Below are 13,319 nucleotides of genomic sequence, written 5' to 3'. Positions count from 1 at the left end.
AGTATGAACAATCCCCAGTGTCTTTCCCATTGCTTTCTCTGGTAGTGCTTCCTGTTTCATCACAACTTGGTAAGAGCCGCGCGGTTCTTGTAGCCACAAAGTTGATATTTTAATTTTTTTCTTTTCTCTCCTGAAATTCCCTGAACGTAATGCTAGTGGACAAAAACTATTCTCGTTTTTCTCTTTCTCTTTTTTTTTTTGTTTTATTTGGCAAGTAATGGTGTTTAAGGAAAATGTTGTTGATAGGAAGTCTACATATTTAATTTTCAACAAGCTTTATTTCTTTTTCTTTTTTGACGGATCATGTATTGTATAGAATAAAGTATCCCAAATGTAATAAAGATTGTAGAGGCTCCTTTGGTTGTCATTCATAATTCCTAAGTGGCACTCAGACTAAAATAAACATATATATTTTTTCTTTTATACATCACTCCTGTTCAGTTTCTATTGCTGGCAGGGCTTCATGTGTGTTAGATGAAATAAGAATTAATGCCAGACACACAGGAAGGTATTATTTTATTGGAAGGCTGAAAACTTCAAGTCCTTTTCACAAGACACTTATTCAGGTTAAATAGTTGAATAGGTTGGGTGTACATTCTTCCCAGAAATATTCACTGTAGAATCAACTCACATTCCAATGCAAGTCCATCGGGGTGTAAGCGGAAGTCTTGTTCCTTTCGAAATACCAACATTTAAACAAACTGCGGGTCTTTTTCTGAGAAGACGGCAACCCTAAGGGGAGAGGTGTTTTAACCCTTTCGCTGCGGCGGCTATTCCGCCGCAGTGCTAAGGGGCGGGGGGGCCGTGCGGCGCTCCGACGCTGGTGACGGAACCGCTCCGTCATGGCCTTTGGGTGAGCTGTGCTTGTGACGGAACGGTTCCGTCACAACCCCGCCCGCTCAATAGAACGCACCGAGCAGGCGCGAAATCATCGCTGCGTAGCCGCGGCGAGTGGGCTGTGATGGAACCGTTCCGTCACCAGCACAGCCCACCCTAGGGGCCTGACGGAGCGGTTCCGTCACCAGCGTGGGAGGGGTTAAATGAACCCAGCATTGGTACTGCGTATGCCCCAGTTGCTAGGAGACAGCCACTGATGACCCTTTTGAAGAATGTCCAGAAATACCTATCCATTATCCGCCGTCCAATAGGATAATAATAGCCTCACAAACCTCCCCAACTTCAGCTTTGTCCGTCCTTTTAGCCATCACCTCTGGCAGTGGTCACACTGTTGTAAATGTTTATATCTTATTGTGGCTCTCTGGCTCTAGCCCTTCCTTTGTGTCCTTTCCCATTACCCTTCTAGAACTTATGACTGTTCTTAATGTATTCGCTCAACCAGCTGCATCCAGATCTGACAGTTAACAGTCTGGTCAGCTGGGGAGTTGTATGCTGTTTCCTTTGCTCCACAATAAACCCATACTTACCCCTTGAAGACCACTGCACCCATGGTGTGTTTACTTGCTACAATTTGGCGACGATCAAGGTAGCTGGCCAGACTGGGACTGCTGTGTCTTCTTTGGAGTGGCCCTGGCACCAAACTGGCGCCATCTTGGATTAAAAACAAAATTGGTGGAAGCATTAATTCGGGTTCTGGCTCGCAGGACAACTTTGTTTCTACTTCCAATTCTATTTCTTCTGGTGATTTGGTAAAGGTTAAACCTGGCAGGGTCACCAAAGAACTTGTTGAGTTCAGGGGTCCTTATAAAGTTAGAGAAAGTTTTCCAATTATGTTGTGCTTGAAAATGGTGAGAAATGGAATCTTCGAAGGGTAGCTTTGTATCAAAAATCTTCCTCTTCCAATGTCTCCACTAATGCGAATCAAGAATCTATGTCCAACACTGGACATATGCTGTCTACTTCTGTTGATGTCACTCCATCCTCATGCTCAATTTGTCATAGGGGTGAAGGTGGTGGTGATGCCTTTCAAAGTTCATCTAGTGAGATTCCTCAAGATGTTCCTATATCTCGTAGACCACCTGTTTATTTGAACGATTATTTGTGTGAGAATTTATATTTTATTATTATTATTCCTGTGTTTTGCTTTCAATTGAAAGGGAGAAGATGTGCTGTAAATGTTTATATCTTATTGTGGCTTTCTGGCTCCAGCCCTTCCTTTGTGTCCTTTCCCATTACCCTTCTAGAACGTATGACTGTTCTTAATTTATTCGCTCAACCAGCTGCATTCCAGATCTGACAGTTGGCACCTATTTACTTTTTACAAATTAAGTATTGGTCACGCCTCTTGAATTTTTCTCCCTCCAGCCTTTGCTGGCTCACGCTCCCTCCCCTGTCCACCTCTGCCCACTCTCACACACCTGTTTCTTATTTTCCTCTAGATGGTCAGATGCACTGGGCATATAGCAGTGTGCCCCCAGCATCTTCTGACTTCTGGGAAGGGCCTCAGTCTGTAGATGTCGAGACCACTGCTTACGTGCTTCTGGCTCTGATCTCGGTTCCCAGCGTGCCCGGTGCTGACATCGGCAAGGCTGCCCAGATCGTGATGTGGCTCTCTCGGCAACAGAATGCCTACGGGGGATTTGCCTCTACCCAGGTAACCTTTGTATCGAGCTCAGCATCTAGAAAATGTCAAAAATCTAATTGCTGTCCCTCTTCAGAGCGTTTCATCTTCTATTAGAACAGTAGAATGTTGAGCACTCCATTGCAGACAATGGAGTTCTCCAGGCTTCTATGGGCCGGTAGAAGCCCGCAGAGCAACATTCAAATTTTTTTATTTTCATTTTCATTCACAGCTGCTGCTATCCCTTTAGAGTTTTTTAAACAGTTTCGGAGTGCCTTAAAAATAGAATTAGTGGATTTATGTCTGAGAGCTCAACAGGGTATTGCCCCTCAATCATGGCATGATTCTATAATTACTGTGTTTCCTAAAAAAGGCAAGCCTCCGTTATTACCCTCATCTTTCCGTCCCATATCACTCATAAATGCCGATAGCAACATTTTTTCTAAAATTCTAGCTTTAAGATTATCCAATATCATTTCTCCCCTAGTTTCTATTTATCAACATGGCTTAATTCCTGCTAGAGACACTGCTGACCACATTCGACGAGTGATTTCGTTCCTGGATTGGTCCCAAGCAACTCGGTCTAATGTTGGACTTGTATTTCTAGATGCTGAAAAAGCTTTTGACCGGGTTGCTTGGGGCTATCTGTGGGAACTTTTATCCAGGAAGGGACTAGGCCCCGGTATTATAAAAGCTTTAAAAACTCTGTATATCGCTCCTAAAGCGTGTATTCTAATCAATGGACAAATCTCCCCTCCTTTTTCAATTACCAGGGGCACCCGACAAGGACGTCCCTGTTCTCCCCTACTTTTTGCTTTTTATATTGACCCCTTAATTAACCGCTTTTTTTTGGAACAAAAAATTAAACCTATTTATTTAGCCAATATTAATTATCGAGTCTTAGCTTACGCTGATGATATAGTGATAACTACTACCGATGTTCAGACAGCTCCACCAGCGATTGATGACCTTGCTAAGCAATTCGGGTTTTTCTCCGGCTACAAACTCAACCTGGAGAAAACACAAATTCTCTGTTCAGGAGATAATCCACCTTCAAATATCTCCATTACTTCAGAGGTCATATATTTAGGAATTAAGATTTCCCTCCCCATAGAGAAGATACCAGAACGCAATATAAACCCCATAATAACTCAAATTAATGCTTCACTGCAGCGCCTGGATCACCTACATTTATCACTATACGGTAGACTTAACATTTTAAAAATGATGATTTTACCAAAAGTACTGTATATCTATCGCACAATACCACTAGAATTTCAGTCGCTCTGCTTTAAAAATCTAGAAAGAAGTACTTTTCGTTTTTTATGGGGTTATAAACGCCATAGGAAAGCATCAAAGAAAATGATACTTAGTAATGAATGTGGCGGATGGAATGTTCCTTATTTTCTTTTTTATTATTTATCTGCTGCATTGCGATATATAAGCCCTTTAATTATGGGAGACAGAGTAGAAGTATTGAACTGTCAAACTCCTTCAATTTACGAAATGATTATGGGTGAGCAAGCTAAGGGTAGCTTTCTGAGGATTGTAGAGCCTAGTTATCACAAAAAAACAAAATATAAGATACTTAAGGCAGCTTTTGGAGTCTGGCAGAATGTTCGTAAACATATAAAATTATATAAACTAAATTTTTATACTCCCCTCATATCAAAGGGCCTCTTGCCAGAAATTTTTCGTGATTTAACTATGTATAGATGGTAGCAGAAAGGAATACGGTATTTGGGAGATCTATTTAGTAATGATCAATTTGTTTCATTTCAGGATTTAATGAACAAATTTTCTGTGGGAAGAAATGACTTTTTTAAATTTCTCCAACTTCGAAGCTTCCTACAGAGCCAATCCTTACTTTCCCCAGTTAAAATGACGAAAATTTCATTGTTAGAACTTTTGCAAAAAAAACCCCGTATAGGTGCTATTTATTCAAGCTTAATTCAGGAATATGGGGATGATTTAGGACAATGTCAGCGGAAATGGGCTAACAGCCTAGGTATATCTGATGTCGATATTTTGTTATCGATTAAAATGGCTTCAGATTGTTTAATAACAGGGATGATGAAATCCCAACATTTTATGTGTATTCATAATCTTTATTATACCCCAAGTAAAGTTGCTAAGTGGAGTACGACGACAGGTACGAACTGCAGTCGCTGTGGGCTATTCGCAGCTGATGAATTGCATATGTTTTTTTTTTGCCCTAAACTTTCTACGTTGTTTCAACATGTCGAAAATTTTCTATCTATTATTCTTAAGAGTGAGATTAAGATAACTGCGGAATTGTTGTTGTTGGGTATTGATCATACTGTTATTAGGTCAAGACCAATTTCTTACTTTTTATTTTTATGTATGGCTGCAGTTAGATCTTGCATTACTAAGGAATGGATTAGTTCGGACCCGCCTTCATTCTTTATGTGGCGTGAAAAATTATTGCTTATGTATAATATTGAATCTGCTATATATAAGTTAAAGGGGGTTACGAGTCTTGGGGGAGAAAATTTGGGCACCAATTGCCAAATGGATTTAATTTAATATGCAAAAAAAGAAAACACAGCTGCTGCTGTGAAAAAAGGCCTCTCGGAGCCCAAGGGGATATATATCCCCTCGGACTCGAGAGGCCTTTGTTTTATTTGTTAGAACATTCAGCCCTGTAGTGTCAGGATGTTCTAATAGCTTTATAGCCCTCCATAGCTGGGCTATACCGGCCATTAAAGTCCTGCTCCCTTGTTAAAGGCCCGAGCCGAGCTGGAGCGCGTTTAATGGCCGGTACAGCTAGCTATGGCAGGCTATAAGGCTATAGTAAATGCTCTGTCCAAAGGCTGAGTCTTGTGTCAGGGCAGAAAACAATGCACTCAGGGTCTAATTTGCAAGCCCCTTGTGCCACCGGTACGTCACTTTGTCTCATATTATAAGTGGCGCTCCAGTGGCACTAGAGTATGGTAAATAAACACCATACACTTGTGTGTAATTTCTCTCTCTGTTTCCACAGGACACAGTGGTGGCACTTCAAGCCCTTGCAAAGTACGCATCCATAACATACAGTGTCCAAGGAGCGGCTTCTGTGTTGGTTACAACCCCACAAGGCTTCAGAGCTAGCTTCACGGTGAATAACGCAAATCGGTTACTGCTGCAGAAGGCCACGCTGACACAGATTCCTGGAGTATACACTGTCTCTGCATCTGGGCAAGGTTGTGTTTATGTACAGGTAAGTGAAGCCACCTGGAGGGGTGGGTGGAAACGCGTGACCATCACGTCGGCAGTAATCATCTATACATGTCTGGGTTTACCACAAAACTTCTTATTATGAATTGCAGTGTATTGGAATTATTTTATTATTTCATGCTGTAAAATCGTTTCCAAACATCAGGGAAAGGGGATTTAACCCATTGTTCCTATTTTCCTTGCAGTAACAACACAGATTCACATAGAATAACAGAGGGAACCTCTATTCAGATACTGTGGACATGCCCGGGTATGAGTGCCCTTTGGCGTGTAGTAATTCATAGCCACATGCATCAAGCTAAAAACCGTTCGCAAACGGGCAGATTCTCAGAATCTGCCCCTTTGCAACCGGTATTTTTGCATTTGGGATGCATCATCACAAATGCAAAAATCGCAATTTAAGGAATCTCTAAATTGAGATTCCTTAAATTGCGATTGCATTTAAGGAATCCCAAATTGAGATTCCTTAAATGCAATGCACCAAAGTCAAAAAATTAGCAATTTTGCTAATAGGAGTAGCAAATTACCATGAAGTTGAACTTCATGGTAATTTGCAAAAACTTTGAAAAATGCACTTTTGTGCATTTTTCAAAGTTTCATGTTGTGCACACACATGCCCTTAGGGCATGTGTGTGCACAACATATGTGCACAGATCAATTTCCGTGGTGCAACAGGGTGTCCTTTTGACACCCTGGCACCCTTGAAATTGCATTCTCAATTTGCGATTCTCTAATTGAGAATTGCAAATTGAGAATGTCTTCCCATTCATTCCTATGGGCCTCTAGGCCCATAGGAATGAATGGGGAGGTATTCCTTAATTGCGATTCGCAATTTGCGAGTCGCAATTAAGGAATGTTTAGAAATCGCTATTTTTAAGCGATTTCTACATGCATAGGCTTTTGCGATTCCTTAATTGTGATTCCTTAAAAATCGCAATTAAGGAATTGCAAAAGCCAACATTGATGCATGTGCCTGTCAGTCTTTAGGAATAGTAACCTGATTGCAAATACAGTCAATGATACAGATGTGCTTACTGGGACTAATGACCCACAATAAACCCAATAAATAGGTGGAGAATGTATTGAAACTAGGCCTCACTCTGGCAAAGAAGTGTGTAGCACTAAAATGGATGTCCAAAAGACTGCCCACACAAAAGCAATGGTTATGGGAGTTTGCGAGGTGGGTACAAGCTAAACGTGGGGTACGCCACAACCTGTTTTACAATGGAGAGGAACAGGGAGGAAGGATGGAATGGGACTTAGCAGATTCTGGATACAACATGAAATGGGAGACTCTGAACTGGGACAAGATGCGGAGGGGCCAGTTTATTAATACTCTTCAGATATGTCTGTGATGCTGATCTGCTGTAATTTGATGAGTAGTACCAATTATGCTGTTTAAGTGATCCAGTTTCATGTATGGATTTATATTTATGTGCACAAGGTGTGACTCACATCTCTCTCCTTGTTTAGGGAGTGGGGTGTGGAATGGGACAAGTTAGTGAACTGTAATGCTATTTTTTTTTTAAATTAATAACAAATGTTTAAACATAAAAAAAATTAAAACACAAATTCCCCTATTCCATACTTTTTTCCCGCATACACTTACCACCTGCTCTGAGCAGATACTCATACAAACACACACCTGTAGAGTACTACATGTTCATGATTGATTAATGCACGGAAGGCTTTTGATGGCATACACAATATTCATAGAATACAGAGTGAGTCCACCTTGCTGATGCTTTGGGCCATTTGTAAAAATGTCACAAGTTCAGACAGTGCATCTGGATACTTGCTGGAGTTATGTGGAGAAGTGTTGCTCAATGGTTAGAGAGGCAAACGCTGATGCAGAGGTCTGGCCCGGGACCAGGGTTCAATTCCTGCCTCGGCGGGTCTTGGGCTCAATTTCCTGGGACCTGATAATTCTCGCCTCGGTGCCTATCCTAATCATGGGTCCCACTCTGGGCAATAGCTTGCTTAATCTCCACAATAGCCCCAACAGCGCTGGGATGCCTGGCTTCACCTTGGGGGTGCCCAGGAGTGGACATTTCACAGGGAAAAGCAAGGAAGGGTTCTACAGCGCCAGGACACCCCAGTTGGGGTATAAGTGCGCTTTACAAGTACAAGTTTAATTTAATTTCATGTAGAGTCCATTGTGAAGTTTGCTATTCCATTGGTTGTTTCACTTCACTGCACACTGTGAGTGCGTGTGAGGCTTTTAAACGAAGTGCCTCTGGCCACATATAATTCTGGAATCCTTCAGTGCAGTAGCAATAAAGCTCTCTCTCAAGTGAGGAGGTGATTTGACATATTGCTATGCGACTGCTTGTCGTCTGTGCTTAGACTGCCTGTGTGCTGCAAGTAGGCTACTGCAGGACCACAGATGATCCCCTGAGTAGTTGCTTGTAGAACATTTTGGGGCAGGTGGGTTATGGCCAATGCATTCCACTGGTGCCGAATGTATCCGGCCTGAGCAAGGTGGGAAGCAGCCTTAATAACACGGTCCGAACCATGCATGCCATTACAACGCAAGCGTTACCACACATATTCCTTTACCACGCATGCGTTTACAATGATTTTTGTTGTTAAGGGGGTAAAGGCATATGTGTGGTGAGGGCAGTCAGCGCTCTAGACTTGGAGTAAATGGGTAGGGGGTGGGAGGTGTTGGGAACTTCCTGCCCGGAGGATCTACTTCCTTCCTTTCTGCCTGCGGCTTGGTGATTCGTTTCTTGGGCAGGGTTGAGGTCAGGGCAGTATTTAGGGCTGAGGCTGACTTTAGGACTCAGGTTGGGGGCTGGGGTATTTTTAGGGCTGGGGTCAGGTTTTTTAGGGCTGCTGGATGGTTTTATGACTCAGGGTGGGGGTGTTTTTAGGGCTGAGGTCGGAGTAGATTTCAGGGCTGAGGGCCAGGCATTAGGACGAGGGGCTGGGATCTACATTTTTTCATGCATTTGCCTTTACCAATCATCCCTTTACAATGAAATATATTGTAAAGGCAAGCATGGTAAGGCCATGTGTGGCAAAGACGTGGTCATAGTAAAGACCGCGTTGTTAAGGCATGCAAATTTATTGCATGCATGGTACCTGTGGTAATGGGTTAGTCATTTAAAGAACTTTGGCATGTGTACATTTTGTTTGTCTTCTGTTATGTCATTGCATGACGTTTAGAATGTGGGTTTGTTAGATGCATTTAGCCTCTGCCGCAGGTTGTGTTGCCTATATCTTACCTGCTTGGTTCATGGGACTGATAATAAAGGAGTGTGAATCCTCTTCAAGTATGGACCTCATCTTTACAGTTTCGTCATACAACAGAGCAAGGGATCAGGGATCCATCAGTGTGAATGCCATGGTTTGTAAGGTAGCCAGTGATGGGGTCTGAACAATTGCTGTGGGGGCTAAGGGTAGAGACTGTGTAGTGCATGCATGCGGCTAATTCCTGATTCTCCATAAGGCCGCCATATTGAAGGAAGTACATATATACAACAGCCTCCAAATTATGATTGCTCTTGAGTCTATTACATGGTAATCCTTAGGTGTGATCCAGCCTGATCAGATGACCGGTTAGGACTCTTCCCTTCTCTAGTATAGACCCTCGGGCCACTAACTTCTCAACTTTCTTCTCAGTGGTCTTTGCAGTCAGGCCAACGGGGATTCTGTGCTATAGTGAAGAAGGGCACCATTCGGGCAGACATTGACACACCTCTCCTTCAGTGGGTGGCAAGGTAATCTGGCGTAGATTCATGCCACGTGTTCTCCGTCATAGAGGTGAGCAGCCGTAACGGGATCCAGACTAGTGCTGTGGACAGGACGCAGCAGCTTTGTGGTTTTGATGAAGAATAATGCATCAGCAAGGGAGCCTCCTGTGAGCTTGAAGCTTGTGATGCACCCACCCTATATCCCACTTCTGGAGACAGTGAACTTTCTCTCTGTATCCCCACTGTCAATATCTCTACATTTCTAAGGATACCAGGGTGTGGTTCTAGAGCATCTGCCTGAAAACAATGATGGTACGAGGGTGCAGGGGCTTTGAATGACCTCCCCTTGCATCCATTCTTCAGCTTGACCCCATTGGCTGGAGTGGAAATCAGGCAGCAGTGCTTGAGCTTCTCAGGTATGATTGTGGTGATGCATTCCAAGGCGTGGTCAGCCTGATGGTGATGGGGCATGTGTTGAGCTGACACACTGCTGACTTCAGATGATAAGGGGCATTCTTTCAGCCGCCCATCATTGTGCTAGCAGGCTCATGGGGGTGGTTAATACCCAGGTCGGTGGGGCATTCTGGGTCATATATTGAACCTCCTCCCCGTTTGTGGTCACTTTGGGACTGGGATGAAAACAGGTGGTTAGGGGTGTCAGACACTGAGGCTTGGATTTGCAGCTGGTTCATTGTCTATCTGTAAAAAAAAATTCTTTTTGTGACCTTTCATTTTATAACAGTCTGGGCACTGCAGGCCAGTGATGCTGCTTATTGCCTGCAGGAGTAAATGTAAATGTAAATTGATACTTGTATAGCGCACTACTCACCCGCAAGGGTCTCAAGGCGCTTGTACGAATACCGCTGTGGAACCCATCCTGGCTTTCCCTGTGAGGTGTCTACTCCTGGGCACCCCCAAGGTGGAGGCCAGGCATCCTTAGCGTTGTGGGGGCCGTTGTGGAGATTAAGCAAGCTATTGCCCAGAGTTGCAGAGTGGGACTCCATGATTGGAATAGGCACCGAGGCTAGAATTATCAGGTCAGTGGAATTTTGAGCCCAAGACCCACCGAGGCGGGGAATTGAACCCTGGTCCCGGGCTAGACCTCTGCATCAGGGTCTGCCGCTCTAACCATTGAGCCACACTTCTAGTTTTAGTTGTAGTTGTCAGCTTCATGAGCAGGCAGCCCCTGGAGCACAAGCCATTATGGCAGCAGGAGAGCCCTGAAGGGTAGGTGGGTTGCTTTGGGGTGCAGGACTGGTTGGGCTTATTCACTTGAAGGAAATGGGGTATGATGTTAAGCGTGCCCATCATGTGGTGGCAGAGCATGTGATGCCCCAGTGCAGCAGGCATTGGAGGCGGAGACAAGCTGACAGGCATTACTGTCCGTAGTGCCACCTTGTCTCCAGGCCTGGATCAGCATCATGTGCCCAGTTGCATGGTGAGCAGACAAGGTTGAAGTAGCGCAAGTGGTAGGAATTGCCTTCAGTGGGCAACTCGATTTGGCCATGCTGGGCTGACCGTACTGGGGCAGTGGACATATCACTAGAGAGAGCTCTTTTTTTCCATGGGGATCAGTTTCCCAATCGCCTTCAGGTTCCAATTGTGTCTGTCTTCGACGAGTGGTAGTTGAGAAAGGAGGTCTCCTCTTTGCCTAGCATCGAAACAATGGGCAGAAGCCTCAGTCCCAGCATACCCCTTGTTGGATGGTCTGGCGGACGTCCCTCGTTTGCTGGGTAGAGCCATTCTTCAATGTGAGTTGCATGGATGTGGGAGATGACCCATCCATTCACAAGTCCTAATCAGGGTGGGAGATGACCCATCCATTCACAAGTCCTAATCAGGGTGGGAGATGACCCATCCATTCACAAGTCCTCCTCGGGGTGGGAGATGACCCATCCATTCACAAGTCCTTGTCAGGGTGGGAGATGACCCATCCATTCACAGGTTCTCGTCGGGGTGGGAAATGACCAATCCATTCACAGGTCCTCGTCAGGGTGGGAGATGACCCATCCATTCACATGTCCTTCTCAGGATGGGAGATGACACATCCATTCACAGTTTCTCGTCAGGGTGGGAGATGACCCATCTGTTCACAGGTACTCGGCGAGGTGGGAGATGACCCTTCCATTCACAGGTCCTCCTCAGGGTGGGAGATGACCCATCCATTCACGGGTCCTCATCAGGGTGGGAGATGACCCATCCATTCACAGGTCCTCGTCAGAGTGGGAGTTGACCCATCAATTCACAGGTCTTCCTCAGGGTGGGAGATGACCCATCCATTCACAGGTCCTCGTCAGGGTGGGAGATGACCCATCCATTTGCAGGTTCTCGTCAGGGTGGGAGAGGACCCATCCATTCACAGGTCCTCCTCAGGATGGGAGATGACCCATCCATTCACAGGTCCTCCTCAGGATGGGAGATGACCCATCCATTCACAGGTCCTCCGTAGGGTGGGAGATGACCCATCCATTCACAGGTCCTCCTCAGGGTGGGAGATGACCCATCCATTCACGGGTCCTCATCAGAGTGGGAGATGACCCATCCATTCACAGGTCCTCGTCAGAGTGGGAGATGACCCATCAATTCACAGGTCTTCCTCAGGGTGGGAGATGACCCATCCATTCACAGGTCCTCGTCAGGGTGGGAGATGACCCATCCATTTGCAGGTTCTCGTCAGGGTGGGAGAGGACCCATCCATTCACAGGTCCTCCTCAGGATGGGAGATGACCCATCCATTCACAGGTCCTCCTCAGGATGGGAGATGACCCATCCATTCACAGGTCCTCGTCAGAGTGGGAGATGACCCATCCATTCACAGGTCCTCGTCAGGGTGGGAGATGACCCATCCATTCACAGGTCCTCCTCAGAGTGGGAGATGACCCATCCATTCACAGGTCCTCATCAGGGTGGGAGATGACCCATCCATTCACAGGTCCTCCTAAGGGTGGGAGATGACCCATCCATTCACAGGTCCTTGTCAGGGTGGGAGATGACCCATTCATTCACAGGTCCTCGTCAGGGTGGGAGATGACCCATGCATTCACAGGTCCTCCTCTGGGTGGGAGGTGACCCATCCATTCACAGGTCCTCATCGGGGTTGGAGATGACCCATTCATTCACAGATCCTCTTCAGGGTGGGCGATGAACCATCCATTCACAGGTCCTCCTCAGGGTGGGAGAAGACCCATCCATTCACAGGTCCTCGTCAGGGTGGGAGATGACCCATCCATTCACAGGCCCTAGACAGGGTGGGAGAGGACCCATCCATTCACAGGTCCTCCTCAGGATGGGAGATGACCCATCCATTCACAGGTCCTCGTCAGGGTGGGAGATGACCCATCCATTCACAGGTCCTCGTCAGGGTGCGAGATGACCCATCCATTCACAGGTCCTCATCAGGGTGGGAGATGACCCATCCATTCACAGGTCCTCCTCAGGGTGGGAGATGACCCATCCATTCACAGGTCCTCCTCAGGGTGGGAGATGACCCATCCATTCACAGGTCCTCCTCAGGGTGGGAGATGACCCATCAATTCACAGGTTCTCGTCAGGGTGGGAGATGACCAATCCATTCACAGGTCCTCGTCAGGGTGGGAGATGACCCATCCATTCACAGGTCATCGTCAGGGTGGGAGATGACCCATCCATTTGCAGGTTCTGGTCAGGGTGGGAGAGGACCCATCCATTCACAGGTCCTCCTCAGGATGGGAGATGACCCATCCATTCACAGGTCCTCGTCAGGGTGGGAGATGACCCATCCATTCACAGGTCCTCATCAGGGTGGGAGATGACCCTTCCATTCACAGGTCCTCCTCTGGGTGGGAGGTGACCCATCCATACACAGGTCCTCATCAGGGTGGGAGATG

The 13,319-nt window shown here is 45.8% G+C and overlaps 1 protein-coding gene across 2 annotated transcripts in view; it reads left to right on the top strand.

Annotated features, from left to right (window-relative positions):
• Positions 1–13,319, top strand: part of LOC144768066 (alpha-2-macroglobulin-like protein 1) — a 411,824-nt gene that overhangs the window by 340,368 nt on the left and 58,137 nt on the right. For both annotated transcript variants that reach the window (XM_078651439.1, XM_078651438.1), the window contains exons 29-30: positions 2,337–2,551; positions 5,523–5,738. In XM_078651439.1, the coding sequence (XP_078507565.1) occupies positions 2,337–2,551; positions 5,523–5,738 (431 nt within the window). The remainder of the gene's footprint in view (positions 1–2,336; positions 2,552–5,522; positions 5,739–13,319) is intronic.

The sequence above is a fragment of the Lissotriton helveticus genome, chromosome 7 (assembly GCF_964261635.1).
Source record: "Lissotriton helveticus chromosome 7, aLisHel1.1, whole genome shotgun sequence".
Lineage (NCBI taxonomy): Eukaryota > Metazoa > Chordata > Amphibia > Caudata > Salamandridae > Lissotriton > Lissotriton helveticus.
The sequence above is the reverse complement of the archived record's forward strand: the minus strand, read 5'-3'. Positions and strand labels throughout refer to the sequence as shown.